Source organism: Cuculus canorus, chromosome 3, assembly GCF_017976375.1.
Source record: "Cuculus canorus isolate bCucCan1 chromosome 3, bCucCan1.pri, whole genome shotgun sequence".
Classification (NCBI taxonomy): Eukaryota; Metazoa; Chordata; class Aves; order Cuculiformes; family Cuculidae; genus Cuculus; species Cuculus canorus.
Genome location: NC_071403.1, coordinates 96,587,349 through 96,610,006, shown reverse-complemented (window position 1 = coordinate 96,610,006; position 22,658 = coordinate 96,587,349). Strand labels below are relative to the sequence as shown.

Genomic DNA, 22,658 nt, shown 5'->3' with positions numbered 1-22,658 from the left:
ATCTTAACAACTTCCTGCAAGAGGTTTTCTACAACCAAGCGCCCCCTCAAAGCACCTTTGAAGAATACATCAGTTTCAGGACTCCAGGATTCTATGCTACTGGAATAAATAGACTTGGTTTGTGTTGGCAAAAAATCATAGATTCTTATTTTGGTTCTTATTTTCATTAATAAATCTTATTATCAACTGAGATATAGTGCTTTAAAGTTGATAGTTAAAAATGACAATTATGTTTTGCACCACTCTAATACAATTCTTAATGTCACAGGGTCAATGTAGCTGTGAAAAGGGTAAAATCTGTGCTGTTTTCTTATAATAAAATTGCCCGCTAAGTTATAATTCTTGACCATGAGTTTTGGGGATGGTCTATAGACAGAAAAATACCAAGTGTGTTTTCTAATACTTGGATCCAAATCTTTTGTTTCAGTGTTTTGAGAATATGAAAACAAACAAAAAAATCAAAATTCCGTTAACATTCTAGTTATCGTTGACACGAAGCTTTGTGAAAGTTATGAAATGCACTTTTGCAGTAAATTTGAGGAATGTAAATTAGATTCGAAGGTCTATAAATGTATTTTTAAAGCACAGGAAAGCTTAGAATGATTTAAGGATTGCAAGATGTTAAATTGAAAATATTAATTTCTATAAAAGTTAATTTAATCTGGGATTTCAAAGAGCTTGACTGTTGAAGTGCGTGGGTTTAAGGTTGTATGAGTACTTTAGCTTGATTTTTTTTTTTTTTTTTTAAATCCCTTAACATTTTCCAGATTTAAAAAGAATAACCTTGATTCTGAGTTCTTTGCATTGATTTATACTGGGGGAAACCCAGCATTTTTGCAATGCTCTTTACCCGTAGGTGTGAGTTTTATATACACTTGATATAGTTTGTTTCCAATTTAAGATAATGCTTATGTGAATATTCTTTTTAAGCTTTAAATTGTACATTATAGGAAAAATGATGTGATGTTTAAGAATTTGAGAAATCTAGAATTAATTTTAAATTTATTTTTCCTTTTTTATTACGTGGTTTTAAATCATATTTAATGGTGCACTTCTGGCTACTTTATGCTATAATGGAGCAAATGCAAAGCAGCTGGAGTGTCTTACGTATGCAAGGAGGTTTAAAGCCTGAGCCTGTTGCCAGTGCACCCCAGGTATTGTGCAGCTGTGAATCTTGCCCGTAGTTTTGCATGCGTGGCCAGAACTCACACAGTTGGGATGTATTGAAGACTGGTGAGAACTCAGCCTACATATTTTGATAGAGACCTTCACACTTCTGGTATTGTGAGTCTTAGAATTGCTGCATGCAGAGCATACAGTGTGTGCCTGGTAATGTGCGATTGCAGCCCAGAAAGCCAACTGTGTCCTGGCTGCATCAAAAGAAGAGTGACCAACAAGTCGAGGAAGGTGATTCTTCCCCTCTAATCTGCTCTTATGTGACCTTACCTGGAGTACTGCGTTCAGTTCTGGAGACCTCAGCACAGGAAGGACATGGATCTGTTAGAGTGAGTCCAGAGGAAACCAAGAAGATGATCCAAGGATTGGAACACCTCCTATAGGAGTACAGGCTGAGAGATTTGAGGCTGTTCAGCCTAGAGAAGAGAAGGCTCTAGGGACATCCTATAGCAGCTTTCTGGTACTTAAAAGGGGCCTACAAGAAAGCTGGGGAGGGGTTCTTTATCAGGAAGTGTAGTAATAGGATGAGGGGTAATGGTTTTAAGCTGAAAGAGGAACAATTTAGATTATATTAGCAAGAAAATTTTCATGATGAGGGTGGTGAGGCACTGGAACAGTTTGCCCAGAGAAGCTGTGGATGTCCCATCCCTGAAGGGGTTCAAGGCCAGGTTGGATGGGGCCTGGAGCAACCTGATCTAGAGGAAGGTGTCCCTGCCCACGGCAGGGGAGTTGAAACTGAATGAACTTTATGGTCCATTCCAGCCTAAACGATTCTATGTTTCTGTTTTAGTAATAATAGTAAATTGTTCTGCAACCTGAAACTTGTGTATTTTAACTTTGTATTTGAGAACTCTGAATCTTTCATCATTGTATTTAAAGTAAAATATTTTTATTTTGGGATCTCAGGAAGGTGGCAGTCTATGTTTCTAAATCTGTCTTTCCAGCATGCGCAGCCAAAGGATTTTTGACTTTACCAGTGCACAGGCAGCTGTGATCTTCCTAATTGGTTTGTGTGGGTGTCAGCATTCAGCTCTCCAATGAAATTTGTCGGAAAAGAAATGAGAAACTGAATGATATGGGAATTAAAGCAGAAAGTTGGCTTTATAGATGATTTAGCAGTAATCTAATGTGTGGCTAATTGGCTGGTATCCAAATTGTGCTTCTGATTGTTTTCCTCTGGGGAAGAATGTTATTGAGTACTAGATGACTACTTCCCTGAAGGAAAACACCATAAGCTTTAGGTATTCTAATATCAAATTTTATCTTGTATGGCACTACTATTTCTTATATCATATGTGTGAATCATGATATTAAAACTAAAAATGTTGGATTGTAGAAGGAAAATTCTGGCCATGTGTAGTCCAGCAGGAGTTTTGCAATTTGCATTATTAGTGTCAGAATTTTACCCTAGGTTGTTACATATTAGATGAATGTTTAATGTTTAACTTTTGGTCATCATCCATAATACGAATTAGTCAGCAGAATGCAGAAGGGATGCTTTGCCAAAGAAAATGGCGGATTGTTTAGATGGTCAAGGAGTCACATTGAAAACTTTGTGTCCAAGCACAGTATACTGGAAGCCTTTAAAATTATATTAAATATCTGAAGTAATCCTGTCAAATCACAAGTTGGTTAATATCAGTGAGGGAAAGCAAAACACTGGAAAGAAAGGAGAGATTACAATTGCATTTTATAATATTTTTTTTTAGTCTTCCAAATTATAATAATTTTACTTTCTCTCCTTTGGAGTTAGTTTTACTGATGTCAGCTATCAGTCAGATGGAAAAGTTCACCAAAGTCAGTGGAGCTTTTAGGAGGAGAGAACTCTCACCAGTGTCTGTAAGGATGTTAGTGTCTGCTCCTTACTGATTTTCCTTCTTATAGTTGTTACTCATGTGAGTAATAGCTCTGAATAGCCGGTATGATTTTCATCTCACCTATGCAAGATGCTGCATTTCATGTCGTAACCTGGAGTTAAGCTGTGAACAAAGAAAGTGCCAAAATTTCTCCTTTGGAAATCAGGCAGGTAGAGCACCTCAAGGAGGCCTTTTTCCTATGAATTTAGAAACTGAAATATGCCTTAAGCGTTATGCCAAGTGGAGTCCTTGTCTTCCCTGCCTTGGTTGTAGCAGGAAGGATCTTATGGGGGTGCTTGGCGTGACACAAATAATCTGACAGTACATGGGATAAGCTGCCAAGATAATCATTGCTTGTACTAGTTCTGGAGAAACAAGTGAAAAGCGGTTGGTTGGGTTTTTTTCCAAAGATAAAAAATTTATTATCCCTGTGATAAATATTCATTGTTTATACTGCCGTGTTCTGATTTTTAACTCAACGTAAGTCAGTGTTTGTTTTTCATAGCAGTCAATACTCACAGTCCAAAGATTTTTGCAAATGGAACTACAGATGCTTACTTATGTCTTCGTATTGGCAGGATGGTACTGTTTTGTCTGTGTGTGTTTAAAGTCATGATCATATGTGCTTATGTGCCCTAGAGCTGTTGTAACAGTAGCTATTGTATATCCTATCAATCAACTTATAATGTTTGTTTTAATTTTTTGAATAATGGTTGTATGGAAGTAATCCGTATTAACAGATTTTAGATGCATTTCAGGGCTTGTTTAAGGTATAATTTTTCACCTTTATTTTTTCTTTCAGGTGGCCTGGCTTTAGCTCAGGTACTATTTTTTTATGTGAAATACCTGGTTCTCTATGGTGTTCCCGCTCTTCTCCTTCAAATGGATGGACTCAAACCTCCAGCTCTGCCTTGCTGTGTGAGCCTGATGCACAGTTTCACTAAAATGTGGAGGTTAGTCATTACTGCTTTTCATACAATTTATTACTATTTATGGAAGTCAGTGTATAAGAACATGCATGTATGTGTTCATGGTCGCATACATACTTCCTTTCATGACCTCACACTTTTTCTCTTGCACCCATGATTCATCTTCTGCACTTTCTAGATGTACTTCAATTTGGTTACCTTTTCTCATACTGCAGCAAAAGGTAGGGGCAAGCATCCCTTTCAGCTATTTCTTCCTCTGAATTATTACAGTTGGACTCAGCCTACTTAGCTTCACTAATATAGCAAATACCTTTTTCAGGTGTCTACTAAATGGTTCATTTTTCAGTCCTGGTCTAAACCCCACATTTCAGCTATATATTCTTCCAGAGAAGGAAAAGAAGTGCTTGATAAATCACCGTTATGAGGAAAGCTGTAGTTGTAACACTCCAATATGTAGTCATGCAGCAGAGTCTTCAGCACATTAAAAATACTATGAAAAATGAATTTGTTTATAGTGTACGATAAATTTCTCAATCTGTATAATAGTCATACAAAAAAGTGTAAGTTTTTAATATGAGTTGCTTTAAATCAGTGTTTACTGAAGTATTTTCCCTGAAAATTGTTTCCCAGGTGGATTCTGCTTGTTTAGCCTGTGCGTCACAGCGGATTCACTTGACTTCTCCCCTCCCTTATTTTCCTTTGCACTACGTTTCTAGTTTCTCAGTCTGTGGGACACTGTGCCCCAGGCTTATATGCACTACCTAAAATGATTTAGACTTGTCAGCTTGTTAGTGTAGAGACTTCTTGTATTGTGTTAGTGCAGAGCCTAGAACAGTGGTGCCTACCATGTTTGGTCTTGGACTGCTTTGCAACATGAGTAATGCTTTTTCGTTTTAGCCATAAAAACAATGGGCCTGCTATTATCAGAGCTTTACTGGATAAGATTTTAATTTTGGTTTTGGCTTGGAGCTTTATAGTTTATAGTAGTTGGCAGCTGTAGATATTTAGTATTCAAAGAATGCAGCAGGAATGAAGTGCAGAAAACAGATGAACTGTTAAAAACTATTTGAGCTACTAGCAAATGCCTTGGTTTAAATTCTCTTCCAGAGTTTGAACTGATCTTCTTACCTACAAGGTTAATATAGAAATCTGTGTTTTCTCCCAGGCACTCTCCAGAGGAAAGCATCTCTTGGCCTGCTGGCCTTTGTAAGCAGACTTGCGAACAGCAGTGTTTTTTGTCTTCTCTCCCAGTTAGAGGTGTCAAATGAAACCGAACTTTAGCACAAATAGTAAAGACATTGCAATGTCAGGTAGTAGTAACAGAGAATGAAAAGGTACTCTGCGTTTGCAAAGTTGTGTGGTGTCTCTCAGTAAAAACACCAGGTGTTCTTAAAAAAAAAAAAATCACAGGAACATTGAGACTACTGTCTAAGCAGAAAATGGAGTTATTTTTAACAGAAGAAAAAAGGGAACTGTTGATATTTAATGTTTGCCCAAGAATTTAATTCATTTATGTATTAAACGTTCACTGCCAGAAAAATCAGTTCATGCACAGCTGATTTGATTTCTTGCTTTCAAAGCTGTGTGAATAGTTATGGCTGTGAGTGAATTATGGGTCAGTCTCAATTATCTAAGAAATCTCAGCTTTCCCTCTGAAACCCTGAATTATGACACCCTTATGCCTTTACAGTTAAAATCTTCGATCACTACTGCCCAAAGGCTTTGCAGTCTTTTTATGTGTTTTGGTATGTTATATAGGAATGTCAGTGTTAGACGTAGGAATAGCCTTTGTTTCTAAACTGTGTCTGAACAAGAAAGGAAGTGTGGAAATAATGGGTTTAGCAAAAAACCTAGCAAAAAATGGTGAAAGTAAATAGCTTATGTTCTGAAGCCTTATGAACAGGGACAGTGTTTCCTTAAAGCGCTAAACAATTTTTTTTGTAGTTTGCGAATATGTGAACTTCTAAGTGAATGTTACAAACAGCTTTATCAGAGTGGGTCCAATTTACATGTTAATAACATAGTGCCTGGTTTTAAGCTGGTAGAGTGAGGAGATTTGTGCCAGACTCTGTTTTCATGAAATGGTAGTCTGGTAAACCTTGTTGAAGGTTCCTGGGGCCAGGTTGGGAAATGGAATGGGGTGGAACAAGCCAGATGACATGGAGTGCACCATTGTTACCTGCTGAGGTAACACTGGGGAGGCTGCTTGGAAAAAAAAGCTTGTCTGTGCTAGGCTCACTCTTATTCTTCTTGCTGGTGTCTGCTTTAGGGCACTTTCACAAACAGGTTATTATGCTAGCTAGGCTGCTGAAAGACCCAGTATGGCTGGTTTTGTCTCAAAGCTATTAGCAGTGTAGTTTTTAAGAGATAAGGAAGCCTGAAGAGAAAGAAAACATGAATGTTACTATGTAAGGAATGCAGATATGCTATTAAAGAGTCTTCCACCACCATCTGGTGTCCTTTGAGCATAACAACAAAGATTGTGGTCCAATATTTCCAAACCAGTGTCACTTATAATCAGTACACAGTGACATAATTCACTATGTGATACAGCAGGTGGAAGAGCTTTCAATCAGGAAGGTAAGATAAAGAGTGCAGCTTGTCTGAACTTTTTCTAGAGCTGAAAAATAAAGAAGGTATTAGGAAAACAAATCAGATATTTTGTCTCCCTATTTATGGTACTAAACAATAAACCAAATTGTGTCCATTCAAACTTATAAATAAAAGGCTTTAATTAAAAAGAAGTTATACAACTTTATAGTAGATTCTGCATTATTTGAATTCTATTTAATCAAGACAGTCCTTTGAGTCAAAAAATTAGCAGTCTTTTTTACTGTCTTAAGACAAATATATGTTGAATGTGTTAATGTGGTCTATATGCAACGTCTGAACAAATTGCTCCAGATTATGGATGTGAGTTTTGCTGTGTGCTCATTGAATTCTTGACTATAACCATGCCATAGAAAATAGATCTACAAATGAAAATTGTCATCTCTTCTGCATATCTTTCTTTTTCATCCTGATACTTCTTCTCAACCTTCACTATTCTTGAAACCTTACCCTCTCTGGGAACAGTTCATTCTGTATGTCTGTCGGAAAGGACCAGACAGGGTACTTTCCCTTCCTTTCAGATTCCTTTCTGGGAAAAAACCCAGGTCTGATACTGATGCTATGTGTGAGTGTGAGCACAAGGGATCACTGTGACCACATGCAGTAATTTTGGAATGATGAATAGCAAGCAAAATCTTACCATCTATTGTTTCTGGCTTAAACACTTTATAATATTTATGCAGTGAGGACTAGAATAGATTTTTAAACAAGGAAAATAGACTTAAATAGGTACTTTTTCCTCATGCATTTTCACCTGTGTTCTCAGTGTCTCAACCCAGTTTACCATGTACTTCTCTTCTTTGGGATTCTGATTCTTGTATTGGAATAAATAATTTGGGGAGTTAACTTACGAAATATATCAAGATGAGTAAGCTGCTGAAAGGTTTTATCATTGTTAAATAAATTTAAATAAGATCAGAAATGTTGTTTCTGGCAATGCCTGATTTGGGAAGCTTGTCTCCTTAAATTCCCAAATAGCTAATATCTGGCACAAGTTAACACAAACGTAGTTGTCCAGCTGTAACTTTGCTACAGCCATGTATATTCAGGATGACATCTGTGCCTCTGGGCTCAGAAGAAGGTGCCTTTACAAGTTTAGGGTACTGTAACAAACTCGCGTGGAAGACTGCTGTTTTGCTGTGGTGTTTTTGGATAAGTTGATGGATGGTCTGAAATTTGAGGTAAATTTTTCTCCCTGAAATCCTTCCTGTGAGTTGAATTCTCTGAGGGACTCTGTATCAAGGAGAGTAGTGATAGGATGAGGAGTAACGTTTTAAGGTGGAAAAGGGCAGATTTAGATTAGATATTTTGAAGAAATGTTTTACTGTGAGGGTGGTGAGGCACTGGCACAGGTCACCCAGGGAAGCTGTGGATGCCCCATCTCTGGAGGTGTTCGAGGCCAGGTTGGATGGGACATTGGGCAGCCTGATCTAGTGGAAAGTGTCGCTGCCCATGCAGGGGGCTGGAACTGGATGATCTTCAAGGTCCTGTCCAACCTAAACCATTCTATGATTCTATGTTTCTGTGTTAGTAATAATAGTAAATTGTTGTGCAACCTGTCATCTGAAGGTAATTGCAGGGGAAAAAAGGAAAAATGATAAATGATGTATCATAAACATCATATACCTTCCCATGGCAGGTATACTGAGGAGTTAGTTATGTTACGAATCCTTGAAAAATTTGCATGAGGGAAGGAGAGGCAGGCAGTGAAAAGAAACTCCATGTCTCCTTGGCAGTGTGAAGAAGGGATTCAGTGCGAATCACCCAGACTCTGGTAGAAATCTGAATGGCGTGTACAGATTTGTGGCTCAGACCTGCTGCCCACTTTGCTGTGGAAAGGGTTGCAGTGGCAGCAACAGCTGCTTCCAAAGCTCCAGGAGGACCTTCACTGGATTCCTGTACCTGGGGATCAGAGCAGGGATGCTAGGTCAAGCCTACTGGTGCTATGAATCTCATTTTAAGTGTTATGAATCCATTTTAAGTGATATAAATCACATTTTAAGTGCTATAAAGACCTAGCAGTCAGCTTGAAGAAGATGAGGTATTTTGAGGTAATGTACCCTGTAGTTCTAAACATCTGTGTTTTTGAAAGCGCTCTGCTCCATGCCTCGTATAGGACTTACCCAGCAGCTGGAACTTTGAGACAAGAAAGGGAAGGGCAGGTTTATTCGTATTTCCTTTTCCTCTAGGGATTAGGAGTGTCATCCCTAGTATATTTCCAGCCTTTGATATTTTCAAAGAAGAAGTTGTCCAGTGTGTTTTAGACAGTGTATCAGGTAAAACAACATGTCTTTTAATGATCTGTCTTCTCACTGTTTTTAATCTTAAATGTTAATGCTGCAGCTTTTCTGTTTAAAAATCAAAAGGCACCTTTCCTCCACCCTATATTTTTAGAGGATCACTTAAATATGAAAAAAAATTATTTTAGAGGATAGCTGGATTAAATAGAATTGCACCTACGGTGTTGAAATGGCCTAGTGATCGGAGTAAGGGGAAATTCTACTGAAATCTTAAGAATAGAAGATATCGGTATGCCAAAGTGTGCAAAGTCCAAACACATCAATGCCCATAATCCATATCTAAGCCTCCTTTTGCTAACATTAATGCTCTGAAGTCATAAGATCTGGTTTGTGTGTGCCCTGTCTGGACAAATACACTGAATTGGATCTCGGATCAGTCATAAAAATAACATACATAGGAACAGTTCTGTCGTGGAAAGCTTGTACTTGCATATGTTTATGGATGATGTGCTTTAAAAAGCTTAAAGGATGTTAGTTTTCATTCTTCGGAAGCATTTTAAAAGGTCTTTAAAGAAGTTGGATTAGAGTCTCAGATAGAAAAGGGCTCTTTTCGTTCTGTTGGTATGAAGGACTAGAGTTGAAGGTAATGCACGTCTCTGTGTTCTTGCTACCTACACCTCTTGTGGTAGCTCTAAGCAGTGTTTTGCTGTCTAAGATACACTGCTGCTGTGGAGTAACAGCTGGCGGCAGGATGATCTTTCGAAGAGGAGCACCTTCTTAGGAAGGCTATGGAGTTACACATAACCTTTAAATATTAGGCCCGCACACCAATATCAGAATACTTAAGATACCTGCCCCATTTAATTGCAAAATTAGTGCACATTTTTTAGTAGTAGAATAACTTGTTTCTAAGTTGAAAAATAACACTTTGACTGATTTACTTACTGCTTGCATTTTTCTTTAATTGTTGTGATACATTGATCTGTGACACTGTTTTTGACTAGCATGTCACCTGAATGTACAAAAGACACTTTAGTTCTGGACTGGTTAGTCATTCTTGCATTGATAGAGAGAAAAGATTTAACTGCTTTTGACATTGGCCAAATTAGTCCATACTACAGTTCTTATCTACTGTACAGCTCAATTTACTGGTTATATTAAAGCTTGAAAAGACTCCTTAAATATCTTCAGTAGAGTAAAATCTATTATTTGTCTCTTTGGAGTGTAAAAAGAGGCAATAACAAAGCACTCTACTCCTTCTTGGGTCTAAATTGCATAATTACTGGAAATTTATTTGTGTAGTGACTGCTTTGTTACTGTAATTTGAAATTGCTGGGCTTTTTTTACAAACAAACGAAGCCTGCCTGCTGGTAATCACCCGTGAAGCCCTGCATGAGCTCTGCATAGATACAAACTGTTATTGCTGCTCACATTTGGCAAACAGCACTGTCTGCTCACAACCACTGTAGAAAATGAGTAATGGTTACTAATAAACTTCATTGTTCTGTTTGTAGTAAGCATAGTGATCTCATAGTAATTGGACAATCATGCTGCACTGTGAGAGTCTTACTTGAGGAAAACTGAAGGAGAACTTGCCCGATGGGAGTTTGCCACTAATGGGCATTAGGTTTCATCCATTCTCCATGAGCTACCACAGGCTTTTTAAGAATCAGGGAAGGTATAAAATTAAAGTAATATTTCTTCTGAAGGGTTCTAGGAGAGATTAATGGAATACAAATGATATCTGGTCTTTTTAAGAAAGCGTCTGCTAAACTGTATTGCTGAGATCCAGTGTGAGGGATATGTGAGAAACAGAACTGATTTCTTGCCTTAAAGCCTCCTAAGTAAGCGGACCTCAGTGTAATCTTACATTAACACTGGCAATGACTGATGCCTGCTAAAAGTTCTGCTTGCCTCTCAGGCCAGGAAGTTGGTGGTGTGTGGGGAAGTTGCTGCCTAGAATCATTACAACTTTCCTTAGGCTTTCTGACATAATACAAGTTGTGTTTTTAAATTGACATGAAACAACAAAAAATATTGGATCATGGATCTAATTTGTAGGCTAGAGGCCACTAGCAGTTTGAAGTCTTTCTTATATGGTCCACAAAAAAACTCTCTCCTTGTGGCCGTCTTACTGTAGATTATTTTTGTTATGCAGGTCTCCAGCCTGAGCTCCTAGCTAATAACTGAAACTCCACAGATGAAGCTCTGGTACTCTTATTGATATTTTCTACTCAGAGGTGGAGGTGTCTGTAACAAAATGTATACCAGAGTTGAACTGTATCCTGCATTATACAGGCTGTCCAGAGTCAGTATGAGTATTTGAAATCAGTTAGAGTTTTCCTGCTGATTTTGACTGGGTCAGGATTTAATTGTAGATTCCCACCATTCTGATAGGTATGGGAAGCTCTAGCTTCTCCCTGTGATGCCATACAGGAAGCACTTTGCAAGTAAAATGTTCAGGGTTTGCTCTGTTCAGCCTTAAAGTAATCACATATTTACAAAGTACTCTTTTGTGAAGTAAGGTGAATGTTTACATCTCGGCCGTATTGGTGCTGAAAAGCTGTACAGCACTGAGCAGGAACTCTGGATGGAGGCATCCAGCACAGGCTGAACACAGTGGCAGCTTTGGTTATTCTAATAATGGAGGAAATGAAAAGGCAACTTGGTACTGCTGAATCATGCCAGGAAGAAACAGAAGAGAAATTTGAAGTGTTGTATCTAAGCATAAAGTGTTAAAATTCCAGTATGTCCTTAAGCAAGTGTCATAGAACATGATAAAGATATCTTCATGTATATACAAGTCCTGCCTGTTATTACTGTAAGAAGAAATTGCTTGTCAAAGTCACAATATAAAAGCATTTGACAGTCTTCATATTTTTGCTTTCAAATACCATTGGTTTTCTATTTTACTCTTAGTTGCATTTTTACACTGAGATGAAAGAAAGCTGCTACTACTAGTTTGCTGCATTGCAGATGGCTAAAACTTAAAATCAAAGCTTGCAAGCAAAAGACAGTCCATCAAAGCTTGAGATCTGGGCTTAAGCATAAGATCTTAAGATTAAGATCTTGATGTTTAAAAGAACGTTGAATTCACTTACACAGGGATTTTCTTATTGAATTGAACCTGGATTTATTTAATTGTATGTTGCATGGTAAGAACTGTTTTGGGTTTGAATAAGAAATCATAGCATTTGTTATTGCTTAACTTGAAGGAATGCCAGAACAGCTGTATATATGTATTTGTTCCTAATTCCAATACCTCCTTAGTGGGCAGACTAAAATCTTTGTGTGGATGTGATTCACCCAAGTATCTGGCACTAATTGAAAGGCTGAAATGAAAAATGAGAGCTCCAAGAACATGCTTGTAGGTGGCAAAAGAATGCTCAGAAAATGTTGCAATTTTTAAGGCTCAGTCCATAGTTCGGGTAGCATAAATCCAAACAAGTTGTTCGATTGTTGGATTGTATTAGATCCATTTTTCTGGATTATCTGCCTCATCATTCACCTTGCTGTCTTCGTTTTAAAAACTAGTTCCACTAAACACTCTGGGCTTTTTAATGGAATGTTTTCGGTTTACCTGCTATATGTCTACTGTAAAATATCTTCTGTGACAATTTGATTGTTGTTTCTCTATTAATTGTGCATCTGCTTTCTAAATAGTGCATCCCAGTACTGTGGCAGTTAATTATTTGGGAAGAAGTGTGCTGATGGTCACTGAAGGGGCAAGCTTTGCATGGAAGTGTAGGATTCAAGAAAACTTGCAGAAAACAGTATGTCTGAATCCTTGCAAACTATAGACAGGCAAAAGTGTTTTAAAAATATCGATGGCTTTCCCAGATCTTTATTTAATAATGAAGATGATGATGAATCAATTGGTAGCAGTCACTACTTGAAAAATACTTATTGTGCTTGGTAGATATACCCCCTCTAAAGGATTTGCTTTAGCTAAGTTTTATATTTCATTGAGACATTAAATAATATAAATTCGCAAAGTATATATACAGGTTTTGTACCTGCTTTACCTGTGGTAGTCTTCAGATAAGACTAAAACCTGTTTCAGACTTATGTTGCATACTTGTAATTATTTGTAATTTGGAAGCTTTTATCTTTGAGGGATTGCTAGCTTGGGACGTTCCCACAGGCAGCTTTGGAGGAAAAATGAACAGAAATAGGAGGATAAGGAAAAGTAGTTTTGAACTGCTAAATGGTGGGACATCCATCAGGAGTTCTTTCTTTACAGTCTTCTGGGCATTCCTGCTCTAAGGCATTGCTTAAGAGAGAGATGGTGATGCAACTTATGAACATTGTGTCAGTGAAAGCAGCTGTCACTTAATGACCTCTCAGTCTCTGGTGCAAAATGTTCTAGTGTGAAGAGACTCTGGAAAAATGCCATTTTTATTTGCAAGGACTGCTAATGGAAGTGCTGGTCTTGCAAACACAGTTCTATGGTTAAATAGGATGGGCTCTTCTGAGGATACATGATCGAGTTACACTTTCTAATGTCAAATTTAGCCACACTTGTAAAAGGAGGGGCCATAAACCTTTGAAATATCAGAAACTACAGTGCTTCTTCTAAGAGATGGTGAATACCTGCAGAGTACAGAGTACTGAAGCTGTAATAAATAATAACCCGTTTGTTGGATTTCACCATTGTAACTGGCGACTAATCTCACTAATTTGAAGATACTTAAGTCCAGTTATTGTACTGTTTGCAACAGTGAAATGTGGGATAGCACTACTGCTTCAACTCCTTTCCTGCTTGTAGAAATTACACCATTCCTTTCTGCATTCAGGTGTTCGTGTTCCAGCAGGAATATGACTGTTTTTAAGGTGCCTGGGATACTTATGCACAATACAGCCCTTGGGCACACAGCATCACATTTACCTGCTTTCATCTATGTTGCTGACTTTGAACTCTTCACAAATGGCAAACTTTCCACCTACATCCATCGCTCTGAAGGTAGAGCCGAAAGTTAGGATCATGCCACTATCCCTCTGTATGCTGCTAGTGCAATTTTTGTCAAATTGTGTTTTAGCTGCTGCAAAAATGGTTTATTATTCCTTGACAGAACTGGCACAGACACACAAATGTTCTCAGTTCTTAAGTAAAAATACTGACATTTTTGAGAACACAGGTGATTCTGGTACAGGATCTCCAGAATTATGAAGTGTTGCTCTTGTGAGTGATGGATTTTTTTTTTTGGTCTGCTCAAAAATGTGCAGAATATACCTCGTATTAGCCATAGTGGCTCTTCTTAGGTATATGTAGTTTCCCCTATTATAAATATATTTGTTTTCTATATTTACACAGTTATTTTGAGTTCACTAAGAGTTTTAGATATATGCCAGTCTTGATATCTGACCTGTTATTCTCTTAGTACAGAAAAGATTGTGCTTTCTCTGTAAGTTTCCCCACATAATACTTTATATCCTGCAACATGATTATGAAACGGAGATTAAATGTTTACCCTTTATTTTCTACGGACTAGTCAAATTTTTTCCCTGTTCAAGGACTGCTATTACTGATTTCACCCATTATTTATAAAATAATAATATATTGCTATTAACATTTTAGTAGTATGGAGAATTTAATTGGCAAATCATTTTTTATTCTTATTGTTGTTGATATAATTTCTTTTGTTTTAATTAAAATCTAACCTTTCAGAAAATTGTGCTCATTATAGGATTTTAAGAAGTATTTGTGGAACTTCTAGGTAACTGAGGCGCCTTAAATTGCACAGGCTACCAGATAAATCCTGTATTTCGCTGAGAAGCACAGGATTGAATAAGCTGTATGAACTTGACTATATATTATGTTGAAATATCAAGTAAATATGGGTGTACTTTGTAGGCAGTAAATAATCATGTCCATGTGCACATGGCAGATGTAATCAAGTTAACTGTGTGGGAACACCCTGTCATGCCTGATAGACAGATTCCTGTGATATTGAAAAGATCACTATGAAATCTTTGATACAAATGCAATGTGATTGCTTGTTCTCTCTTTTTTTTTTTCATTTTTTTCATTCCACTCCCAAGTTACACTCTGAAAACTGCTATACGAACTCTCTTTACCCCTTGTTAACTTTTCCATCTCATGATGAAGAGATTAATTACGTCTACCAGCTCTGTTTCCATTACTATTTCACTGTATTTTCACTTCTTTTCACTTCACTTGTAGACTTAAATGCAATATGTATTTAAATACAAACAGGCAGAACGGTTGGAAGTATCTGTGGTAGTGTTTTATCAAAACCAGCTTCTAAGAATCCTAGCTATTTAATGTTTTTGCCTTGCACAGTGTCTCTATTCGTTGTCTTGGGCTTTTAAAAGTGTGTGTACCCGGTATCCATAGCCTTAAGTAATGCAACTATTTCTCCCATTTACAATTTGAGATTGTCAAACCTAGTTGGTCTTGCTTTTGGATAGTATCCTGAGGTGTCTTTAAGACCTAGATGCATGCTCCGATGCTAATGTACATTCTCATAATTCTGTTAGTCATAGTGTCACATCTTTAAACAACTGCTTACGCTGTTGTGAATTCAGGGTCTTAGGTAGTCATTTGAAACATCAGCTTGATTCTCCTGAGCTGGCTGAGGGATGGATCAAACGGAAAAGGGAAAGAAACACTGATGCTAATATCCAGTGAATGTTTAGTGCTGAAGTTTTCAGGCATTCTTATAATTTAGTGTCATCTAACTTGTTCTTACTGTCAAAAGTCCTTGAAGTTTTCTTCACCAACACTCTTGCAAGGCCCACTTCTCAGTAGATTCTATGTATTTGAAGGAAGACATAAGGGAGTTCCTTGATTATTCTGTATCATGGAAAGAATTCATGGCAATCCCTTGCATTTTAGTGCAGTACAGAGCAGAAAAAGGGAAAGAAAGGATTCCACGTTAGTTTTTTTTCTTTTTTTTTTTTTTAATAGAGGATCAATCATATATATGACAGAAAACACGCAGACTTACTGGTAATCAGGATGCTTAAAAAATTATTTGCAGTAACAGAATATGAACTATTACTACTTTATGAGAGTTATACTACTCTAAATGCTGCTGCTCTATTAAAGAAATACTCAAACAAGGAATTAGTGAGCTTTTTAATATGAATCTAAGTCTTGACGATGATTATTTTAAACTTCATGTCATTACGGAAAGGAAATTGCATATTACACTTTTGCTTCCATTTTATCAATGCCAGTAACTTTAATAATCTTTGGTGTGATTGATTGTTTTGAAATACGATGTTTGTACAATACTCATCAATGTCATATTTTGTAACATTATATATGGTGAATCTTTTTGTTACAGAAGTTTTGATGTTGGGCTACATCGCTTTCTGGTCAGGTAAGCTAATGTTTATTTTGTATTGCAATTCCATAGGAGAAAGGATTTCTGCTACAGTAGAGATAGCCATGTAAAATCAATACTAGTTTATATTTTCTATGGCAAGATCCTATTGTGTCTTCCATTTATATATTAGTTTGAAAAACTTTTAACTATTTGGCTTGGATATCAATCCAATGCAGGCTCCAAAGAACCTCATCAGGCGTCTTTCAGGAAAACTTTGACTCAGGAAATTTCAGTGATGGTGCTGCACCTCATTCCTGAGGAAATCTCTTTCTACTGAAGAAAAACTTTTTAAAAGCTTTTTCCACTGAAACTCAAGTGTGTTGTACCCTCTAATAAGAGCCTGAATTTTATTGAAAACTGTGACTGTAGAGGAAAGTTTTATTTTTTCAATAGAAAACTTGATTGATATGAGATGAATTGTGTTCTCAATATGAATAAGAAAGTGGACTGATTTTGGTGTGGTTTGCTGATATTTAGAGGAATTAGTGATTAAAGCAGGACATTTAACAAGAAAAGGGAAGTTTATGCATTTGAATGCTACACTGACGAACTTTTTTTGCTGTTTGGACTTCTTTGGTATGAGCTAAATCACAAGTGTTCACTAAGTATGCGTTTGCGTTCATTATCAATAACAATACCTATTGCTGTCTACTAATCTTTACAAAGAAGTGCAATGAATACCATGAAAGATTAAGTTTGCCACGGTCTGCAGTCCCTTAGGAAATTAGTTAAATCAGTTATTTCGTCTCACTAGAAAGTTGCAATATCTATGTGTGAAGAAATTTACCTTGGAAGAATGAACCCAGTATGTGAGCCAGAGGATGCCGTTTGGGTCCCACCATAAGGATCAGCTGGTCTTAGGCTTCTTTTGCTTGGCCTTGCTACTGAACTCGTTATTTTAGGCTGTTTTGTCATACTTCCTGGATAAAGGCCCTGTTAAGACTTCGCTCTTACAATTTCTTGTGGCCTTAATGCAGAGGTTTTCAGCACCGATTCACAGACTGCCAGAGCTCTAACAGGCTGATTGCTCCTGATTGTTTTTCACTCTTCTGGTCACTCACTTGAAGCATGTTCTTTTGTAATGTTTTCCGAACCCTGCTAATAGCTCTTGACTGTAGCTCTCTTGACTTTAGATCGTACAAGAAGCACAAAGCTCCAGACAGAATGATAAATGCCTAGAAGCATTTCTCTGCCTTAAGCTCAGCATCACTTGTAAGTGTTCTTTTAACTTTGTACTGTAAAGATTTGTCTTCTCCTCTAGATTATCAGTACCATGGCAAAATCCAGGAAAAAAAATAATTCAGTGTCCAAGCTCTGAGTGCCAATTGGACAGTAATACAAAGGGTATATCTTAAAGGGAAGGATACTAGGTAGTATACTGAACACCATGCTTTTGTGGTTTAAATAAATCCCCCAAAAACGTGAAAGATCTGAGATCACACAAGGCCTATGTCACAAGGAAAATCAGGTTTGTTTTAAGGTTGCACGGGCAAACTTTCATCCTGACATAACCTTTGAGCAGTTGGCTTTGTAACATTAGGGTTATTATACATATTTCTTTTTATGTAGCAGGACAGCTTTTAACAGAAAACTGTCTTCACTAAAGCCACAGTGTCAATATTGCTAAAGATATATGCATTTCGTTGTGTAGATATAGTTTTTAGACTAAATGTATTTAAGTTCTGGTATCAGTTCTACAAAATTAGTTACATCTTGTCTATATTTTGACCAGAAAGTTTTTTTTTTAAGTAATCATGTAAGAAATAAAAATAATCTTATAAGAAATTGTTTAAAAATATACCACTGTTGTAAAAGGAATACAGTGCACAAGGTGGTCTCCTGGGAATGTGAACAACTACTTAACCAAGAACGGAATATGGTAAGCATTGATGTACTGAGTTGGAGCCCCTGATTAATATTTCTGCCACAAAATATGCTTTTACTTGCTTCATACAAAGAATGTAATAGGATGCTTTTCTCTTACTCTGCATTGGTTTACATCCTGTGGAAATGCAGTATTTGAGTTGTATGCTCATGCAGTCCCTGGACTGCAAACAACCATTGAATTTGAATGAGTTGAATTTTGTCTTTGACTAGTGTGCACTTTTTCAAAGCCCGCTATGGGTTCTGTGCAGTGTAGTGTTCTCAGGTAGCTTCGTTCTCTCTCTGTCTCCTAGCCCTGTTAACAACTTGGGAAGCCATCAGGTACTTTCTCTGTAACTGTACTGCTAAGAAGGAAATATTGTTTCCTTTCTTTTACAGCAGAATGAGTTTTTCTTGGATTTCAGTTACTAAAAACCAATTTCCTTTGTTTAGTAGATGCCTTTTGGACTAGGAAACAGAGCACTTGGTATTACATCTCTGCTGTTGGCCTGCCATGTGAGCTTTGGAAAGTTACTACCTTTGTTGGTTTTGCCTATTTAGACAATTTCTGCTCCTGAGAACCTGCAGATCATCTTCTGTGTTCATATAATATTGTCCTGGTTTAGCCCTGGCCTGGCGTGATCAGCAGCTAAATGTGAGCAGTTGTGATCCTGGTTCCTCTCCACCCTCCACCTTCCCCTTCCCTAGAAAACAGGATAGGGAAATGAGAGAAAGATTTGTGGATTGGAAACTAAAACAGCTTAATGGACCAGTAATCGTAATAACGAACATAGTATTATTAAGAAAATAATAAAATATATACAAATATATGAAATTGACCCCCCCTCAGTGGCTGGAGAGAGCTGTACTCAGGAACTGGATTCAGGAGCACATGGATCCAGGATCAGAGGTACAAAAGACAGATGAGGTCCATATTGGACACCAGCCATCAGAGAACTTGATCCTCGTGACCCCTCAGTTTTATACAGAGTATGACATATATGGGATGGAATTTTCTGTTGGTCAGTTTTGGGTCACCTGTTCTGTTTTGTTCTGTCTGCTCCTCCCTGCAGGTGCCACCCTTTTTCACACGTTTCACTTAACAGCATTCTGCCACTTTGAGGATGGCCTTGACTTCTATAGGAATAAGTATAAGTAATGGCCTTTCTGCATAGCAGAGCCCCCTGTTATCACTTCTAGAGAGGAACACTGTCTGAAAAACATGCAGTTAACTTTCAGAAAAAGAAGTTATTTAAAGGAGACTTAGCTGAAAAGTTGGAAAAGTTGATTCTACTTTAGCTCAAACCAGAACAAGTATCTGTCATAGAAGATACTCTTCACAGTTTTGGTTTCTGTGTGTGAAATACAAACAGTGGGAGAAAAGAAAGCAAAAAAACAGAGTTTCAGAAGGTGTTGAAAATCTATGAATTAAGATTTGAAATGTTCAAGAGATACTGTATTGTTTTAAAGAGAAGGATGCCATGCTGCAGAGGAGCAGGGAACCAAGTGACAATTTCAAATATAAAATGCAGGGTCAACAAAAGTAAAACCAGTCTCTGCTAAGAGGACAATCTGTACCTAATTACTTATTAAAATGCTCTTTGAAGGGACTAGGACTGTGCATGGCCTGGCACGCATAATGGCTTGCTCTTGTCTGGCATATACAATGACTTGCCCAAGTGAAGCATGATGCTAAGTATGATAGAGAATTACAGCTTCACATTTTCTTCTGTGTTCTTAGCAAAAAATAAGTATAGAATAATTTCTGTCCATCTAGCTGTGGCTTGAACTATGCTTCTGATATGGTTTTTAAGATAGCTCATAAATATTTTAAATTCCCATTTAAATAATGTGTTTATTATTGAAAAATGTCTGTTATACTGAGAAGTTTAATATGTGTTGTTTACTAGCTTGGGCAGAACTATACTGTGGGATTAGATTTCTAATCTCTTTAGTTGCATGCTGAAATATGGTGGCATTGTGGAACTCTACTACTTGTAAAGTTAAAGCAAAAATGAGTGTGTCAGGGTCTGGGCCTTGAACATTTTACTGTTTGGAGCAGGAATCATGGAAATTCATGGGGGAAAACTGGGTTTTGATAATACCCATTAAAAATGTACTATCATACTTAGAATTTGCCCACTGTTTTCACAGTGATATAAAAGAAAGCATTGCTTCTTTTAAGATCAGCAAAATTATTAATCAGTGTTATTTAAATCACACAAATACTACACAAACATAGTATTTATTTTTTCTTCATCATCACTACAAGGAAAACAATGCTGTTTCCTAAATTCTGAGAATGGAGCCATGAGTGTATTTTCAGAGTTCAAAATGCATAAAAATAGCCCTTGAGGTTGCAGCTGAGAGGGGAAAGAGCAACAGAAGCTGTTTGGTGCTGTTTGCTCACTGAAGCTACTTTAACCAGGCATTTCATCCAGTGCTTGAGGACAGGGTAATGGATGAAATAGAATCGTGAACGTATGAGAATATTTACTGTCCTGATGCCGAACACTATTTCCTTTAGGGAAGCGCTGATCAGGGCAGCAGAGAAGAATGACAGTTCCTGCAGGCATAATCCTTTTGAAAAATCTCCATGCTTTCAGCGCTGCTGAAAAAGTGTGAATCATACTTGTTCCAGACAGATCTGGCTTTGAAAAGAGCTGCGGGACCATTGCACCTCCAGTGTTTCCCAAGGGTGTCCATCTGTTAGCAGCACTTGCAGCTCACCCCATGATTTGAAATGATGCTAGCTTGCTTAGAGTTTCATGTTATTTAGGTTTAGCTTATTATACGTTGCAAAGGTCCTCCAAATACAAAACTTGCAGACCATCTAAATCTGTTTTTCTCAGGTGAAAGAAGACATAGTTTAGCTTTGAGATTGAAATTTAGTGTGTCTTGCCACCTCTACTGAATCTGGTTAGAAACAGGTTACCTCCGTGTAAAGGCAGAATGGTCCCGTCGTGGAAGAGGGATTAGGGTTCTAAAAAAGGTACACACATGAAAGAAGATAAGAAAAAGTCTATTCGTCAGCTGGCTTAACTCCTATTCTTATTCTCTGTGGAATATTTCCATGCTACCCAAAAGAAAAATGGAATAATGATGTTAATGAACTATCTGAAAACCAATTTGTTAAGTGAATTTTTTCTAAGACAGATTTTTTTTTCCTTGTTCCACTGAGGTCAGTTCCTGTGAGGTCAACCTTCTTCTAAGGTGCAGACGCTCCCTCCCATAATGCATCGCAACTCTTCACTCGACATGGTGAGAAGTCACCATCTAAGTGTAACCCCTATGGGAAGTATAAACATTGAATTCAAGCCAACCCAAGCTGAAGAGATACATGCCCCTGCTTAAAAAAAACCCAAGCAGTTCTTGCTATCACTGTTTGTTTACAATCTTAAACAACAACAAAAAAACCACAAACAGGGAAACCCAACCAAAAAATACCCAAAGCAAAAATAAAACCCCAAACACTTGAGCTTTCCTCTTCTCTCTAACACACGCAGGTCTTGGAAAGTCAATGTCTGATGTAACAGACCCCTTCACTTTGTATTACATCCTTCCACTGACTCCATTGCTAGATAAGATGAGAGGTGGTTCTGGGCTCCAACAGCAAGTTATAGATTCCCTGCTTGCGTGCCACACGGGGTGCAGCATAACGCATGGCTCTCATTTAGGGAGTGAAATACTAGTGCTAGTGCTGTACAGTTTCTGCTGCTGCTTTGAATGTGTCTGCCTATAAAATAATATTGATATTCTAATATACTGTAGCTGGCTTAGGCAGCACAGTACTAAGGAGATTCTGCTTCTCTTGCAACAGTATTGATAGAGGTATTTGTATAACCACCTCTGTCTTTGAAATAGCTACGTATAAATTCCCACAAGGATGTGTCCTTTGTTATCTGCAATGTCAATAAGTTTGACATTTGCTTCACTCTGTGTTCTGGTCATCTAGTCATCCTAACTGCATGCACAAGAATACATGCCCAAACTATCTTCTGGAGCAAACAAAACCATCTTCTAGAGAACAAAAATCTGTGTGTTATTCTGGGGATTGTTCATGCCACAGACCCTTTCCAGTAGGTGTTGTGAATACAGGTACACTAACTTTGTCTTTCTGTGCCCATTCTCTAGTACCTTCTATTTACTTTTCAGGTCATGCTTCTAGTCAGCAATAACATTAGTCTTTTGTGGTGAAAAAAGGCCACAGTGCTGCCCTCGCCTTCCTTCAGGTACCTTAAGAAAAACATGATGCACTAAGGGACAATTTCTGCATTCTGTGGATTGGGTCAATCTATTCCAAATGACGTTAATCCTAATTAATTTTGCCAAATATTTACACTGCTCTACCTGGGAGCCCTGTATGACTGGTTGGAGCAAATGTGTTTAACTATTTTATGTATCCTGTGTGTCTATGGAAGACCCACTGAATAAGCAACTTTCTCTTTTTTAGTGTTCCCTGTGGTAATGTCCATGACAATTTTATGTCTCAGTCTCATTTTTCTCACTTGCATCAGTGCTGACATAAAAGTGCTGTGTTAAGCAGCAATGTGTCTGGATGAAGGAAAACAATTTCTCTCTAGCTGTAATCATCAAAGTAACACACAGGGTAAAATCTGACAAAAGGTG

General features: G+C 37.6%; 1 protein-coding gene across 6 annotated transcripts in view; it reads left to right on the top strand.

The window, feature by feature from the left end:
- The window catches only part of HHAT (hedgehog acyltransferase), a 147,074-nt gene that overhangs the window by 14,490 nt on the left and 109,926 nt on the right, over nucleotides 1-22,658 (top strand). For 5 of the 6 annotated variants that reach the window (XM_054063712.1, XM_009559503.2, XM_054063710.1 and 2 more), the window contains 2 exons: nucleotides 3,835-3,985; nucleotides 16,125-16,160. In XM_054063712.1, the coding sequence (XP_053919687.1) occupies nucleotides 3,835-3,985; nucleotides 16,125-16,160 (187 nt within the window). The remainder of the gene's footprint in view (nucleotides 1-3,834; nucleotides 3,986-16,124; nucleotides 16,161-22,658) is intronic. The other variant, XM_054063711.1, reaches the window with a different exon arrangement.